The 18,181-nt window shown below is 51.2% G+C and overlaps 1 protein-coding gene across 1 annotated transcript; it reads right to left on the bottom strand.

Moving 5' to 3' along the window:
* Positions 1–15: 15 nt before the first annotated feature.
* P4HTM (prolyl 4-hydroxylase, transmembrane) lies at positions 16–17,884 on the bottom strand. The gene is made up of 9 exons (XM_032699293.1): positions 17,633–17,884; positions 17,479–17,560; positions 7,918–8,108; positions 6,804–6,900; positions 4,609–4,771; positions 2,826–3,011; positions 2,302–2,392; positions 1,650–1,773; positions 16–370 (listed from the first exon to the last, which is right to left on the bottom strand). The coding sequence occupies exons 1-9, from the start codon at positions 17,882–17,884 to the stop codon at positions 135–137; spliced, it is 1,422 nt and encodes a 473-aa protein (XP_032555184.1). The 3' UTR covers positions 16–134.
* Positions 17,885–18,181: the final 297 nt, after the last annotated feature.

Genomic DNA, 18,181 nt, shown 5'->3' with positions numbered 1-18,181 from the left:
AACGCGGAGGCGGCGCCCGTCTCTGCACGCTTTATTGGCGCGCGACGCGGCCCCGCCGCGCACGTGGTCCGCGGCCCCGCCCCCCCGCACAGCGCGGGAAAAGGCCACGTGCGCGCGGCCAGGCCCCCCCGCACCTACAGCTCCAAGTGCACCCCGCTGTAGGCCTTGTCCACTGTCCACTCGCCCGGGGCTCCGGCCCCGGCCCCCGCATCGGCCCCCGCCCCCGCATAGCGCTCCATCTCCTGCTGGAACTGCTGCTGCCGCCGGCGGTTAGGGTCGACATTGATCCAGTTGTTGGCGATCCACTTCGTGCCTTGGGTGACCAGGCAGCCTCCGTGCAGGGCGAAGTCGTCCAGCTCCCCCACCCAGCCTGTAAAAGAGCAGAGCCCTGGTAGGAGGTTGTGAGGAGGGCAGGCAGAGCCGGGACCGTGCGGGGACACCCGGCCAGCAAACACTGATGTTGGCTCTCCTGTCCACAGTGCCTGCTTGGATTTGAGCTGATACATCTTACAATAGTAACTCCTCCTGGCACCCCTCCATCTTAGTGCCACCCCACCCTAGTGCCTATGAGGAGTTCACCAGGGCACACTCCTGGGTACAAAATGCTCATTGCCTCCACATCTCCACTCAGCACAAGGGGGCTCTTGCATTCTGCATCACAGCAGCTGTTTTTCTCAACTCTTCCCAAAAAGGGAAGCTGGCATGGAAGAGATGAGTGCTGCCGGTAGAAAGCCTGTGAAGTCAGAGGCTGATAGCCATTTTGGAGACTGCATTTCAGCAGTTCTAAATTACCCTCTCTTTACAGAGGTCCCATGGTTTTTCTGTGGCAGACTTGCACCAACAGCTACTTTCCATTTAGGAACAAATTGCTCATAAAAACACAACAGGGCTCTTCTTGCAGCGTTGATGGTCTTGATATTCTCACCCAACAGCCCAAACACTGGTCTTGTGACCTCCTCGCTGTGGATTTTCTAGAGATGGAAATATGGGCTGCTCCCAGGGGCCCTGGGAGTTTATACTCCTTCCTCCCACCACAGCTCAAAATCTGCCATCAAAACCCTATGGAGCCATGCTCACCAGCAGCCTGGAATATTCATGTCAAAGCCCAGCCTGTCAGGGCAAACCACACTGTGCTTCATGACAAAAACAGCCCCAAGGACAGATACCACGGGGTTGTGGCTGAGCTACAAAGCAGGCATCGGCCCCAAGCCTTGTGTGGGGTGGCCCCTGCCTGCCTGTGCTGCAGAGCTGATGGCCGTGCCTTTGTCTACCTCCCCTCCCCACCCCTTTGGGCAACACCACATCAGTGACACATTCTGAATTGCAGACCAAGTTCCAGCAGGAGTTTCAGCTCGCACAGCAGGATGGGAGGCAGCTGGCGGTGGCGAGTGCAGCCAAGGTCTTTGTTTGCTAGCTAGTCCCGTCCCCCAAAGACATCAGGAGACACTGACCTACTGCCTGTAAACAAAGGCCTTTCAGTGTCAGGAAGCTCCTACCCAGCTGGTGACAAGAAGATTCTACAGTTCCCACTAGCAGGCAGCTATCCCCTTTAGCTGTTTTCTGAGCTCCCAGCTACAGCAAGAAGATAATGGCTGTCACCTCCTGCAGTCTACCCCTCCCAAGAGCCAAGTCTTGAAACAAGCCCATACCTTCTCCGTCGGACAGGTAGTTGTACCAGAAGACAGCAGTGCCTTGCTGAGGTTTCACTCGCAAATTGCCCTTGTCGCAGTTTTTCCGAGTATCTCGCAGGTCAACATCGTTCTGGATCAAAGACTGGGGAGGAACCACAGGGAAGGTGTTGCCAATGGGGCTGGAATGAGGCACATGCACTGGGCTATTCCTGCTACCAGCCATTACCCTGCTCCTTGCCCCACAGGGACAGCTCAAGGGTGACACAGGGGCTTTCACAACCCACCCAGAGTAGCCAGTTTCAGTCCCCTGGAGGTCCATAACCTGTTTCTGAGCAGCTGCCCATTCCTTAACACATCGCCTGGCAGGAGCACAACATACCTGCCAAGACTTAGTCTGAGGAAACGTGCTCAGAGAGAAGCAAGCAAAACTCATGTTGTGGCAGCAAGGCCAAGAGACTGCCCCTCACACCTCTGAGCAGGGAGAGCTGCAGCTGTCAAAGCCCTGTGCTTCTTCCCTTGGCCTCAGAGGGAGAAGACCATAAGCGGAGCACAGCTTCCCTAACGCTCAGCAGCCTCACACACCAGCCCCCCTTCTGCAGTCACAGTGAATGAAGACATTCAAAGAGGGACTAGAATCCCCAGGGGTAACGTGAAGGTGAGGTTCATTTACCATCTCTTCGTACGTCCTGTTATCAGCAATAGGAAAGACTGTCTCGCCTCCCCCAGTCACATTGTTCAGGTAGAACAGCACAGTCACATACCTGCAAGACAGAGGGGCTGTCAGGTGGCACACCTGGAACACCTGGAGGAGAGGCACAGGGGCTCTCCACACCCTGCCCCTCCACCATACATACAGCAGTTCCTCCAAGACATAACAAGGCACATGATTTACACCATCAGCTTTTCTCGAAGAATAACACAAGGACAACAAAGAAAATCCCCACCCAGAACAGTGAGAGTGCGTTTGTAGGCTCTGGTGGGGATGGCCCAGCAGCTCTGCACATCACTCTGCCCTCCTCGTGAGGACCCACAGGGTTTGCCTGCCTTCTCCTTCAAACCCCTTTATGCCAGTGATCTCCTGAGCTGGTTTGTGAGCCCCATAACCCAAGCACCAAGTCCCATGCGGGGCGAAGTGAGATGTCTCTCCACAGCCCTTCTCTAATGTGTTCCAGACTGTGTCAGGGCAGAGCTTACCGGCAGGAGGTCTCAAAAGGAGCGCTCTCGTTGGCGACGAGCTTTGTGTGGCTGCAGGCAGTCTCGGGGAACACGGGGCCACTGTCCATGTGGGCATGGTAGTGCCCTCCCTGGTCGTACCGCACAACCTGGAGGGGCTCGCTGTGCTCCACGATCTCGGGGGGCAAGCGAGTCAGGCGCATCACCCTGGGGAAGAGCAGGACGGGTGAGCGGGAAGCACCCTCAGCCTGGTCAGATGCTACTCCCAAGCAGTGAATACACCAAGAGAAAGAGAACCCCCTTCCCCAACAGACCAGAGAGACAGATGGCTGCATGCCAAGAGATAACCTTATAGATAATCCTTATAGATCTGTTGGTCCATCAGTATCAGTCAGAAAGCCCTTGTCAAGGTTAATAAAAAAACCCAAAAAACCAAAACCGAAGGATGCATCTCCAGCAGGACTGCTCTCAGGAAGTCTTTGCTTGCTCAGCAAGATCCTTTCTTTCTGTGCGTGTCCCTGGAGCCTTCATGTGTCATCACTTCTCTGGACTCCTGCACACCACCTACAGACCTCAGGGACAGTTAGCAAAGCACAGGGCCCCTGCTGAGAGTGAACGAGAGACTAGCTCTAGGAATAGTCTTGTCACCTAACTCACCTTTCCCTGTTGCCTTTGCAGCAGCCTCCCCCAGGGCAGAGGGGCACTGGAAGTGACCAAGGAGACCGGAGCCCTCCTGCTCTGGGATTTTTCCACTGCTACATCTGAGATCATCCCCAAGGTAAGCAGGTACGTCTTGAGACCTGCCAAAGAACACTCAGAGCTCTGAGAATCTGGACCAGTGAAGCCCTTGGGGCAGGTGCAAGGAGAACATGGCACCTGGGCAGGATGGCAAAGCCCCTCCAGGCACTGCATGGTCCCAAGGAGGACTAACAGCCTCCTTCAGCACTGTGTCTTCGCATCCTTCTAACAGCCAACTGAGGAGCGTCCAAGTGGAATGCTGATACATGGTGTGTGTGCTGGCTGGCACGGAGAAGGTGGCAGCCACAGTCTGCTCTAATCAAGGCAATATGCGACCCCATTCTCCCGCTGGAATGCGCTGAAGAAAAGGAGTGGCCAACAGCCATTTTCAAGCTTCAGGACAGATTTTACCCACCCATGTTCTGGGTGAGGACCAGCACCACAAGAACAAGAGAGTCTCCAGCCAACTATTTGAAACTCACCAATGCTACACGATTTGGTCTGAGTGCTGGGTTTCATCTGAGATGAAGGGAAGGGTAAGAGGTTCTCCCATCTGCCGTGAGCTGCCCTACAATATGTGTGCTTGGAGGATTGAACTAACTTGGCTTATTTTAGGTGAAGTCGTGCTTGTTAAAAAGTCAGTTCTGAGTAGCTAAGACAGATTTCAGTGAAATGCATGAGTAACTAAAGCAAATGACAGCAACTACTGGCGCCCAGACAGCATTGGAAATGGGCAGCTTCTCCCAGTAAGCTCATTTACTAATTAGAATGAAGTATTTCATATACTGCCAAATCTTCCTGGTTTTATAGGGCTGTTCCCAAAAGTGAATGGAGATGCTGAGAGGTTTGATTTTTCTTTTTCCCTTTCCACAGGACAATACAAATTCTTGTTCTAATGAAAACCTTCTCTTCCCATTTTGTGTCTGTGTTAACTGCTCTTTACACTCCAAAGACTTTCACACAATTAGGAAATGTAGATGTTAGCAAGTCTGCCCCTGCCTCTCCCAGCACAGGTGATCCTCGTGCCTCCCCAAACCCAGCCACCCCTTGGCTGCTTGGCCCTTACCTTTGCCGTATGGCTCTCATGACCTGGTGTGCCCCCTCGCCCTGGTACAGCCAGGTGTGCTGGCTGTTGCGCACCAGGTCACTCATCTTCACCTTCTGGCTTCCCATGTACTTATGGAAATCACGGATATTCAACTGTTTGAACTCCTCCAAACTCAGCACACCTACAGGAACAGAGGAAAAGCTGCCTGACTCTGGTGCAGGTAATAGTTTCTGGCATTCTGTACTGGGAGAAAAACCAGCTGAGGGTGCTGCAGAAACTGCCCTCCTCAAACAGACCCCAGTCAGGGTCCTGTGCCCACCACAGGCTCCTGTGTGGGCACTCAGGATCACGGGCCCCAACAAGGCTCTCGCCTGCAGCAGAAAACATACAGCAATCTGCCAACGTGAACTGTGCAGGGTCAGAACTGGGACAGGCAAAGCACCATTCTGAACTTTAAAAAGCTCCTAAACCACACAAACCAATCCATCAAAAGAGAGAAAAAGCCCGCTACAGTTCTAACATACACAAAAAAGTCTGTGCCACCCAGTGTCTTGGGGCTCATTACTTAGATATTTAAATAAACGCGTTTAAGGACAGAGTGGGACACCTCAGACCACATTTTCCAAACGATCTTGTGGGCTAGTTAAAAAAAGCCAAACTCAAAACAAGCAGTACATTCTCCCGCATTTGTGTAATTGCAAAACACGAGCGAGGAATACATCAGGGTAGGATCTTGCCTAGGTAGAAGTAAAAGAAAAGTGAGAGCTAAAAAGCGGTTTCTCTTGTTTGCACTCAGCTGGACTCAGCAAGGGGTGGACTTCTGCCTTATTTGGCTTCAGAAGAGTCCTCACATTTATTGTTTCCTCTTTCTGGAGAAGGGAAGCCTCGCACTGGGGACCAGGTCCTGACACCAGCGTGCAGTGCTGTGCCCTGTGCTGCCCAGCAGCCAGCACACACCATGGGCTGGGAGTGGAGCTCATTCAGGCAGCAAACCCAGTGCTGTTGGGTGCCAGCTCTGCTCCCTGGGCACAGCACCCCCCGGCAGCAGGAAGGACCAGCCACCAGGGTCAGCCTGGGACAGTTCCTCAGGTGTCAGTGGTCATGACCAAATGATCCACTGTTATTATTCCTAGTGTCTCTCTGTCCCCATTTCCCCTCACTCCCCATGGTCTGATGACGCAGGGCCACATCCAGGTTGTGACCTGGTCCCTCAGTGTCACGTACCAATCTAACAACAGAGGGAAGCAGCACTCTGGAAGCAAGGTCCTGCCAAGAGGCCTTTAACAGGACCTTTCATTTGTTAATGTCCAGAATGGTGGAAAAGCCACTGAGGACTCAGTCATACCCCTGCCAAGAATGCCACCAGCCTGGAGGAGAGGGCACAGGGTGCCCTCCGGATATTTATGCGTTCACACTGGTACTGTTTCAACTCCAAAGCAGCTCCTCCTGGGCAGCTCTCAATGCCAGGTCACTGGAAGAGAGCGTGCAGAGCCTGTGCATTCACTTAATTTGATTAGGAAATGGAGTGCTGCCTAATTGAGGCCACTCTAATTAGAGCAGCAGAGGTTAGAGTGCTCATCCGGACAGTGTGGGAGCCCGAGGGAGACCAGAGCAGAAGGGGCAGAAGTGGCCTCATGGAGGGACTTTGCAGTGGCAGAGAGGGCAGTCAGTGAAAAATGCTGACAAGACCATCCTCACCGCCACTTAATTCCACCCTCCCCTGCCAGTGACATGGGACTTCCAGCCTGCTGCAGAAGCCTCCCTGAAAACAAGGGGGGTGTGGAAGGTGTGTCTCAACACCTGCATCCCAGGTAACAAGAGCTCTGTAGTCAGAGCCAGAGCAATCTGTCAGACCAGGGGAGTGAAAGTGCATCCCGAAGGTCTTGCTACTATGGGGCACAAATCAAGGCAGGTGTGACAGGGGAGAGGGAGTGCAGAGTTGCGTTCTGGTGCTGCTCCTGGAAGACCCAAGCCCAGGTGGTGGGACCAGTCTGCTGTTAGATTGGTGATGCAGGGGCAGGAGTGCTGTGATATCAGGTTTACACTGAGTTTACTTTCCTGAGAAGGTCTCTAAAGCAGTGTTACTTTCCTCTGCAGAACTCAGCTAGAGAAACAGGCCAGAGTAGGGACACGGCTCTTGCTCTGCCTCACATGGCTGCATGAGGCATCCAATGTGCTGAGGCCAAAAGGGATTCCCCAAAACCTGGTCTTACCATTCCCATCAGGATCAGCCTTGACTGCTGTGTACATCTCACGGATGTTTTCAGGGGTCATCCACCTGCCGTTCCCAAGCCGAGTGTGGGTCAACACCTGAAATTCATAAATGGATCAACACAGGGCACTGGTTTCTTGTACTCCCAAACCCCTGCAGATTCCCTGTGTGAGGCCTGGCAGGCTCTCCTCTGCAGAGCCAGCCAGGCATCGGCACATTTCCGCAGAAACACAACTGTGGTGAGAATCGTCTGGCAGCCACACACGGAGTGTGGCTGGTGAGTGCTGTTATTTCCAGTTTAGGTCATGGCAAATGACTGCTGGGACTTGGTTAACCAGCCCTGAGGTGGAGGGGGCACAGCTCTTTCTCTTGAAGGGAAAGTAAAGCTATTGATGATAAAAGTGAAAGCTTTTCCTTGTCCAAGATAAGAGCTTGGAACAAAATGCTTCCTTTTCATGCGTGCAGAGAGATGCAGGATCCTGAAGAGCTCCCAGCAGGCTTCAGAGAAAGGAGCCTTGCCCTGGGTTGTGACTGGTGCAGTTTCCCATACCCTGCAACACCTGTGGCCCATAGGATGAGTCAGACCCCAGCTCCACCTGAAATGGGAGCCTAGGGACGGACATCCTTGGACTGCCAGGACCTGCCCTGATGCACCCTCCTATAAAGGGCAAGGGTGCGGAAGAGCTGTGGACAATGTGCTCATTATCCCCCCTGGGCCCCTCAATAGGGGTGGCTTTGCTGGGGCTTGTGAATTCACACAGGGAGTTTCCCACAGGCTGCACAAAGCAGGGCCCAGGCGACAAACTCACTTCCTGGGACACCCAGCAAGAGGCAACCCACAACACAAGGAACATTTTATCCAGCATATTCAAAACACATGTGTCCTGCTAAGGACCGCTGCCACCTCCCAATAGCATGATAACTACTGCACATTGCCCCAGAAACTTCCATGTTGAAGGCCAGCAAAAGCCTTGAGACATAAAATCCAGCAAATACTGATTGGTATACACTGGGGTTTGCCCTACCCAAGCACATGAGTAACCAAGAGACCATCTGAGGAGGGGACCTGCCAGAGGGTGCCCAGCAAACCACCCCTGGTCTGTCCAACACTCTACCTCTTTGAGCTGCAGCTGCCCATCCTGATTATGGTCCAGGAGATTGAAAATGTCCATCTGGCTGATTTCAATCATTTCCATGGCTTCCTCATAGTCATCTGTTGGTAAGATCTGGCTCTTCTGCAGCCCCTTCAGCTTTGCAAGATGGACAATGAGCTTGCACTCCTCCTCTGTCAGGAAGTCGGGAATTTCTAAAGCAAAAGTGTGAGCACCAACAGAGACTGAGGAACTGTTACAACTGGGATCCCACTGACAGGAGACTCAGAAAAAAAAAAAAGAGGTGGGGTGTAATTTAGGAACTACCTAAGTTTGGGACATTCAAAGACATCCACCCTTCTACCAGAAGAGCTCTCACACCACACACCTGAGCTGCTGGAGGCAGGTATTTTTACAGCAGCAGTTCCTAAATGTTTGGATGCAGAGGTCAAGCCCTTAAACTCTCTCACACATACCACAATGGACAAAGGAGTGAACAAACGTGCATATCACTGCATATTACCATTTCAAAGGTGCCATGTTAAACACAGTCTGGGAATTGCTGCTTTACAGGAAGGGAGGCCAAAAATCCTTACAGTGGGCAGTGGTGACGGCCCAGGTTTCAGGCTTCCTTGTTCTTTGCACAAAACCAAATACCTTTCACACATATAATTCAGGGGAGCATGGCCCAGTGCTCTGCTATAAAACTCAAACAGAAAGGAGAAAAATTCTAACTTTTCCCCCCTCATTCTCTTGATCCTCCACTAAAAATGGTCTTCAAATGCAATATTAAAGGGGAACATACTGCACATGGAGGATGCCACACTCTATATCCAGGTATTACCAGCTTTCCTTTGCAGCATAAACCCAGCAGCAATCAGGCAATTCCAGGATCCCAAGCAAATTTAAATGCAGAGAAATCCTCTGATGACCATGAGGAGATTTCTAGCTGCATACTGGACGTGCACTTGGAAAGTGCTGGCAAGGTCCCATTCCAGAGTTAGGCTGTGGCCCCGAAGGTTGAGAGGATCCTCCTGGCTGGTATCTGTCACTACTGTGGTGATCTTGTTATCAGCTACTGAGATTTTTGAAAAGGGAAAGAAAAGCCACCAATGCAGGACAGCTTAAGTGCTCCTAGATCCACGGTCCTGCTCCCCAAAACTGCAGCTTCCTGGAGCTCCTGCAGGTATGTGCCAAAGACATATTATAGATCAACTATGGCAGCAATCCTCAAATGGGGGAAAAAAATTAATTACTTCCATGACCTGAAATCAACTGTATCGGCTCAGGCTGTCAATAAGCAGTTGGCTTCTTGCTAAGTACAGACTAGAACTAGCACTGTAGAGAATGAGCTGTTCCTGGGAAGCCCCAGGAACACAATGCAGCCAGCTGTATCTGTAACACCCTCCCAGGAAGCAATTTCCGCCACAGGCAGCACAGGATCCTTGTGCCAGAGGATGTTTCAGAGCTGGAGCTTCCACTGACCAGTTTGAACCTCGTGGCACAGCACCAGGTCCAAATGAACTGTGTGTGCTGGCAACTAGCACCCCCAGTATTTCCAGCTCCCTAGACTGGGCTACAATAATGATGGATTATGGAATCTTAATTATGTGCTGGAGGAAGGACAATTCTGTTCTTCAGTGGTAGTAACAGGATTTCAGAAGGAAGCAGGAATTCTGTTAACCAGAAAGCGCGCTGTCATGCAGGTTGCAAGGTGAGAGGGTTTCCAGCTGAGTGCTGCCAATCCCATCGGCAAACAGCCTGGCTCCACAGCTGCAAATTAGTTCCTCTCTGCCCTCAGCTCTCCTAAACAGTTAACTTCTGGCTGTGAGACCATCCTATCTCCCTGCCCGTTCAACAATAGATCCAGCTAAACAAATGCCTCCTAATTGACTTTGAGCAACACTTGATTGCTTTCACAAAAAACAAAAGAGAGGAAAACATTGGGGTTTATGAAATAATGACTAATCCTGGAGCAAGAGAAAGGGGATGGGTTGGAGCACTGGTGTCAAACAGAGATTCAATTTTGGCTGAAAGAGCCCCAAGACACATGGGCCAAGTCATTCATCCCTCCTCAACTGCCCTCATTTCCACACCTGCTGATCTAAGCCAAACCCCTGCTAAAATACAAACAATCAGGGCCGCTGGCAAACAAAAACTGGAGCATTGTCTTCCCCACGAGGGCTCTGAAAGGGCTGCACTTAATGAGGATGGATTGACAGAGAGATGGCTCCTAGGCTATAAAAGGCATCTCACAGTCGGGAGCAGCTCAGTCCGGGGTGCACTGCCTGTCCTCCCGCTCTGAGCATGGTCACAGCCCACCACAGGCACCCCTCGAGGGTGGGTGGCCCATGGCTGCTGGGTCTCATGGTGTGGCTGCTGCTCTGGGGCTCTCCAGGAGCCTGGGCGAGCTACCTGAGGAGATCCTCCAGCTGCCTGCCCATCCCACACCGCATGGCCTTGTGCTACGATATCGGCTACTCCGAGATGAGGATCCCCAACCTGCTGGAGCATGAGACCGTGACAGAAGTCATCCAGCAGTCTTCCAGCTGGCTGCCCTTGCTGGCCAGGGAGTGCCACCCAGATGCAAGGATTTTCCTCTGCTCCCTCTTTGCACCAATCTGCTTGGACAGGTAAGATGTTTTTACAAGTTATTTCAGCTGTAACAGTTAACTCTCCCCAAGAGCACAACTGCATGTGCCTCTGGACAGAAAACGCACGTGCTGTTATCAGTGCAGTCCCCAAGAAGCTGTGCTGCCCCTCTTGGCAAGGGGCAACTGGACTACTCAGCAGGGTGAAAGCGAAACATGAGCATTTCATCTGGTAGAAGCAGAAACGTTTAGATTTTCCTGCTCTCCCACCCCAGGCACTGCTGCCTGGCCACCCCCTTGCATACCAAAGTAGCTGCTGGCACCCACCATCTTCACCTCCTACCTCCCATGAAGCCCCCCACCCCAGCTCCTGCCCCAAACATGTCTCTCAGCCCAACAGTTCCAGCAGCAGAGGGAAATCCCCAGTTCTGAGATGCAGCCCTCAAAGTACAGAGCTGCTAAGGAAATTGGGTATCTGATCAGGCACCTGTAAAGGTAAGCAGCCTTCACACAACTGAAGATCCCTGGGGGCTGGGGTGGGGCAAAGGGCTTCTGACAGCAGCCTGTATGGAACAACCTCATCCCTCCTGTCCTCAGAAATTCATTGTTTGCTGCCTGGGTGCAAATGTTCAAAAAAAATCAAAGCTCCCCAAATTGCCTGCTAGCACTGCTCAACCCTCAGCCTGCTGCCAGGCATTTGGAGGTGCTGAACCCCCATCCCCTCCCCAGGCTCATCTACCCCTGCCGCAGCCTCTGCGAAGCCGTCAAGAGAAGCTGCGCGCCCGTCATGGCTTGTTACGGCTACCCCTGGCCCGAAATCCTGAACTGCAACAAGTTCCCTGCAGATCATGAGCTGTGCATTGCAGCAGTCTCCATGGATGAAAATGCCTCCAGCAGGAGAAGTAAGAGGTTTTTAACTCACATACTTTCCCCTATGTAACACTCAAAGCTCAAAAGGATGATCCTATGACTTGTTTCTATTCTGAATATTTCTGGTTTTAAGCTGTATTTAAAAAAAAAAAAAAGTTGTAGTTTTGTTCTCTCTGGGAACTGTGTCTAGAAAATTAGCATAACATTGACTGTGGCTTGTTCCTCTCTCTGCTGTATTCATTAGCTCCCTGGGTGCCATCATACCCCACAGGGTTTGGGGCAGGGGGAAGGAATGGCTGTATAGCCTCCAGCCCAGGCACAGCAGGAGAGCTCATGGAGTGCAGGCTCCCGGCAGCGAGATGTGCTTCCAGCAGAGCAATGGAGCTGCAGCCCTGATCTTTCAGTTGTGTCCAGGGTTTAAAAACATGCAAAAAGAAATGTTTTGCAAGCCTTCTCTTTAAACACTGGGAAACATCACATAGGAACATGAGCCTCTGCAGACATGAGTTACACCAGAAAAAAATCTGTCTGAAAGACTAAATTAAACACCCAGATACTGATGAACACTGGGGTAGATTCAAGAGCAGTTAAGGGGAGAACAGACATTTCAACAACATCATTTCAGCATCACTGCATGGAGTCTGGCTACAGCACTGGCTTTGCTGTTTCATCCTAGCGAGGAGATCCTCATTAAGCATTTTCACTGCTTCTTTAAAATGTAGCAACACACAGAAGTCTAAACAAAGCACAACAAGTGGGACCTGCTCCAGTCACAGGAAGGAGAGCTTAACATTTCCCACCCTGGCAGTCTCTACAGGGATTGGATAGCTCAGGAAGAAGTGTCACTTGGAAGCAGCAAGCCACCATTTGCAGATCTCAAAATTTCATTGTGTGATTTCCAGCGAAGCTTGACAAGGATGTTATAACCAAATTTCTGTTGCAGCAGTGCCCCGAGCCAGCTGCAAGGACTGCGAGCTTGAGGAGGCCAGCACTGCCAGGCAGATCCTGGAAAGCCTCTGTGCCAATGATTTTGGTGAGTACCCTCCTCTTCCTCTCAATTGCTGCTGTTCCCTTCAGCAGCCAAGCAGTGGCATGGACAGAAAATGGCTTTGCCACAACATACTGACTTGTAAAAGTACATACTGATGCTTGTAAAAGCATCAGCTTTTATAGCAGATGCCAGGTATTTTCAGGTCCCACCTTACCTGTGAGGCAGCAGGAGTGCTTGGCTCCAGGCAGCACCAAAGGTGAAGACCTGCTTTATTTCTGATTTGGTTTTGGTCTGTGGCTGCTAAAAATAAGCGCTACTCTGGTTTTGCCTTTGAGATCAACATTTTCCATCAATGTCCACAAAAACCTTTAGCAAAATTCATGCTGGCTACTTCAAACTTCAATACTGTTGTTCTAGTAATGTGACTCTCCCTCACCTAGCCCAAGCAGGCAGCAGCACTGGCTCTGCTCAGTCAGCTGGGAGGAAGTTTTCAATATATGGCCCTGAATTCAAGCATGCATATAAAAAATATTTTTAATAATTAAAAAAAATGTTACAAATCCCGGGCTGCTGTCAGTCACGTCACCTCCTGAAATCCCAGTTCAGAGAAAACTCAATTTGCAGGAGATCAGGACTGCTTGCTTATGCCTGTGCTTCCCACAGGGTTTCTGCCCATGCAGTGGTGCTGATAAATTTTTACCACTCTCATGAGGAAAATGGAGTGAGAAGGAAGTCTCCCAAGTAACAAGCAGTAGGACAAAAGGAAAAGGCCTCAAGTTGCATTGGAGAGGTTCAGATTGGGTATTAGGGAAAACATCTTCACTGGAAGGGTAGTCAAGCCCTGGAACAGCCTGCCCAGAGAACTGGTTGAGTCACCACCCCTGGAGGTACTTAAAAGATATGTGGATGGGGCACTCGGGGACATGGTTTAGTGGTGGACTGGGCAGTGCTGGATTAATGTTGGACTTGATGGTAGATGTCTTTTCAACCTAAATGATTCTATGACTCTAAGAACAGTGTTCAGTACTGGGGACTAACCTCAGATGAGACTTATACAAGTTCACTGCAATTACAAGAAATTGGGCAGATGCCTCCCCACATTACAGAGACAGCAGAGAAGCCCTGGGCTGGCTCTTTGTGTTTAGGCAGGTGAGAGCTATGAAAAGCAATCAGAACTAAGAGCTCTTTTTCCAACCCCTGCAGCAGTGAAAATCCGTATCCTGAGGAAGAACACAACCACGAGTATCTCGGACTTTGACCTGGACCCTTCCAGGGTGGAGGTGCTGAAGCATGGCCCACTCCTCAGGACTGAAATCCCCTCCAGGCTCCAGCAGTGGCTGGACATTGATGCCACCTGCGCCCACAACATCATGAGGGGCACTCATGCCGGGGTCTTTGTTGTAAGTGGCGAGGTACAGAGTGACAAGGTGGTGGTGAACAAGGCCTATGCCTGGCAGAAGAGGAACAGGAACCTACACCAGGCGGTGCGGAGGTGGAAACATCACCGCTGCCCTGAACAGGTGGGACGGAAGGTCTGAAAAATCTCAATTCCAACAATAAGAAACTGCTCCCTTCCCTATGGCTAGAAAACTCCTTTCCCTGGCAAGTGGTGCTTTGGAGATGTACAGTCAGTATTTCTAGGTGATTCGAAGCGGTCTTAGTGCACAGATAGGGCCTCACTACAGATCCCTGTTTTACCAAGACAGAGCTTAAGGATGCAAGTTTAACATGTTCCTCTAACGAGGCTCTGCAGATCCAGGACGTGTGATGGACAGCTTTGTGTAGGATCCAACATCACAACAAAACTGAGCTCTGCAGGTGAGCACAAACTAAAAAGACCTGTAGTAACAGTTCCTTCTACTTCTCATCATCAGAGCTGGTATTTCAGCTTCATTATTTGACCCTGAGACATTGATGCTGTTCCAGTGCCTGCTTGCTTTTTGTCCAGAGATTACATGAAAGCTGCCCTGACTGCTAAGTGATACTTCTTATGTAATGGAGCAAATACTTTACTCTTGAACAGTCTGAGGTAAATTAAGGGGGTGAAGAACCCACCCCAGCAATGCCCAGACCCTTAAAAAATGCACGCTAAACTCTGCTCTTGAGCAGTCACTCAGGCTGTCCCTTTAGCTTCCTGCACTGAGAACTCATGAGCATCTGCACACGTAAAAGGAAACAGCCATTCTCAAGCAGGAAAGGCACAGAGCAAAAATAGCTGAGGGTTTCTGCATAGGAGGGAAAACCATTTTCCAACATCAGAAATTCAGTTTGGATCAGAAGATTCCAGTAACCAGGGATATCACAAGAGCCTTGAGAAAAAGCAGTGTGAGACATCAGCTGTTAAAAGCTCTGCTTTTGTGTGATCAGCTTTGCTCAGGACTGGGAGGTGAGCCCCAGCCACAGCACAGAAGGTGCTACTTGCAGTTCTGATATAGGAGCAGAGGAGAAACGTTCCACAGCTGCCTGGCCTTCCAGCTGCACACAGTGAAGACAGAAAAGGTGGGAAAACTCAGCCTCACCAAGTCCTCCACAGCTCACTCTCATCCAAGCAGGACTGTCGCTCCCTGCAGGGTACCCACAGCCATAGCTCTGTGCTCCAGAAAACAGCAAATCCCCTAACGAGAATCCCTAATGAGTCAGATTTCTACTGCCTAACAAAGCACTGTCCATGGAAAGTTTTATATATTGGCTTAAACCTGGGGCTGAAATTAAAAAAAAAAAAAAGGGGAAAACCCAGCCTTTTGGAGGAACGTTTTCTGCCCCGCTGGTGCTGCCTGCAGTCTCGGCTGTGGCCACTGCCCGGTTTGATGGAGACACGTTGCCTCCCCGTGCTTGTAAAACTCACCAACAATCCACGGCCTGGGCTCCTCCTCATACCAATGTGGGCTGGAATGAGCGCTCACACACTCACACTGGAATTCAGCTGCGCCCTGACATTTGTGCAGTGATTACTTCTCTTTCCTGAGGCTCAGAAGAAAACCAACCAAATTTCCTATTCTTATTCCTCCCCACTGCCTTGTCTTACAAACTGCTGCCCAATCCACAGAATCTGCTGTCAGGTGGTCCCTGCAATGGCAGTATCTTCTGAACAGACTGCGTCTGGAAAACACAACTGAACACATAAAAGCTCTGAAGGTTAAAAAGGTTTTGTCTGATTTATTTTCCATTAATAGGGTTATTTGATTACTAGTGTTTCCCAACTAAAAAGTGCACAGATGGTCTGACTTACAAGCTTTAGAAATGATGCCTTGTAGCCAGAGGGGGAAAAAAAAATAGGGCAGGCATTTTTTCATAGCTCCATGAAATGAAAGCTTCGGTTTGATGCAGATGTGACTTACATTTAAAAAACAAACCGCAAGTTCCCCTACGGTGCCCAGCCCATGTCCCAAAGCCCAGAGCTCACATTAAATCATTAATGGATGTCTGCTGCTGTGGTCCCACTGCAGTCTGCTCTGCTGAAAGCAAGGATCACAGATCAGCCACTGCTTCCTTAAATTGGCTCTCATATGCCACAGCACTTTGTCTTAAATCCCCAGAAATGCAACAGTCTTTGCTAAGGACTTCTGCATTTATCAAATACAACCAAGTTAAAGACACACTTCCACTAATTTAAGCAACAGAGATGAAATAAATTAGTTTTTTAAAAACCAGCTGAATTAGATTGGTACTGTTTGCATAGATAGAGAAGTCTCTGAAAGTCTTTTAAAGTCAGAGTTGGTTCCTGGCAGGTTCACCCAAGAGATAAGAGCTGTCTTGCAACTTGCAGCTTCTAAATAAGGGAGTCCTTATCAGAGGACAAAGGAGAACAGGCTCTTGTGGCATCTCAAATGGTGAATGTCTGTTGCTGTGTGATGGCATCCTCAGGGAGCAAAGCTTCTCTCAGAACCAATGGAGGTGCTGGAACAAGAAGCTAAAAATTGTGGGATTGCTGCTGCCAGGACCGACCTGCCTTTTATCACCTTCAGCACCTTCCCTGCAGGCCAGGACCAACTCTTTCACTGCAGTGGTACTGGTGGGGCAGGGAAGGTGGAATCAGAAGTTCTCCTGAGTGAAAACCAGAGTGATTGCCCCAGACCGAGGTTCTGGTACTGACACTGGTTTTGTGATGCTGGGGGGTATCAGTTCCAGGCTGGTGTACCTGTTTCCTGAATGTCAGACAGAAATCCACCAAGAAATTGGCAAACCATGAGTACCACCTACATAGAAATGACAAAAGAACTTTGTATAGTTTTTCCAGATACTTACTGCATTAATGGAGTTTAATAAGAAACGTATGGTCAGGCTTTCAGTGTATATAATCTCTTTGGAATCAGAAAAGAACCCTCTATTTATATTACTGAGAAAGCATCTGAAAGATTCTTCATGCTGTCTTTTCAGAGACAACAGGTTTTCTCTGACTTTGCAGTAGCAGAAATTTTGTAATGATCTGTTGCCCCAAAAATTAATTTGAATATTCTCAGTGGATTTCCCGAACACGGAGTTCAATTAATGAGACTTTACCAGTCATAGCAAAAAAAAATCACAGAAAGGTAAAGAAGGTTTTAAAATATCTCAGAGATGGATGTTGTGTGGTTGTGTATCAGAGTAGCCAAAAATAAATCTGGAACAGGATGCAAAATGGTGGAAGACATGAAATCTATCAATTCCCCTGTTACTGATTTCCTCAGCGCTGAAGCACCAACACTAAATTGCTTTTTCATAATTTATTACCAAAAGTTTGGGTATCTCTTGCCCCTTCCTAATACTGCACAGTTTCTTCGAGGTCCTTGCCAGCTGACTATTCCGGGTATTTTAAAGGGAATCTGAAAAACCTGGAAGGGTTAATCTTCCAAATTCTTCAAAGCGGACCATCCACAACAAGTAATCCCGTATCCATAAGGGGAATACCGTATCAAAATACCTTAAACGAAACCACAGCGTCTTTAACGCAGCCCCCAGGAGCAGCAGCACAGGGAGGTGATGCAAACACGCGACAAGTCGCTTCCCCCCGCGTGGGTGTAAGGCAGCGGCGGGTGTCAGACACACAGATACCCCCCCCTCCGCCGCCAGGGCAGCGCGGGCAGCGCAAACCCCCCGCCACCGGCGCGCCCGGGGCCGGGCTCAGCCGCTGCCCCCGGCGGGGCCGGTACTCACCGAAGAGCAGCGGCTTGAGGCTGAGGGTGCGCACATTGTGGGCCCTGCCGGGTACCAGCTCCACCCGCTGCGTGTGGCCCACCTGCGGGGAGAGCAGCCGTCAGCAGCGGCCCCAGGAGCGGCCCCGGCCCCGGCCCCCGGGTCGCAGCCTTGCCTTGATGCCCTCGAGGCGCGGGAGGGCGCGGGCGGGCGGCGGCGGCGGCGGCGGCGCGGGGGCGGCGGGCGGCCCGCCGGGCTCGCCGGCGCTGAGGTGCACGAAGAGCAGCAGCCCCAGCACGTTGAGCACGTAGAGGTGCGCGAAGACCATGAGGACGAGGAAGTAGGGCCGGGAGCAGACGGGTCGCGGGCGGCCCCCCGGCGGGCCGGGCAGCGGGGGACCCTCGGCCCGCGCCTCCGCCGCCGCCATCGCCCCGGCCCGGCCGGCCCCGCGTCACCGCGGCAACGGCCCGGCGGGCGCTGCGGCAGCGCGGGGCGGGGACAGCGACAGCAGCCACACCCCCCCTCCACCCCGTCCCCATCCCGCTGCCAAGGAGAGCCAGGACACCGCCGAAGTTAGAAAGTCACAATTTATTTCAAATAAACCATGGGCACACCTCTGGCAACCGTCTCCCGGGCGGTTTCCGCCGCCCCTGCCCCTCTCCGGTGCCTGCGAAGAAAAGCGAGGGGTGGCAGCAGCGCGGAACCCCACAAACACACAGCCCAA

Source organism: Chiroxiphia lanceolata, chromosome 11, assembly GCF_009829145.1.
Source record: "Chiroxiphia lanceolata isolate bChiLan1 chromosome 11, bChiLan1.pri, whole genome shotgun sequence".
In the NCBI taxonomy this organism is placed as follows: domain Eukaryota; kingdom Metazoa; phylum Chordata; class Aves; order Passeriformes; family Pipridae; genus Chiroxiphia; species Chiroxiphia lanceolata.
This window is presented reverse-complemented; position numbering and strand designations above follow the sequence as displayed.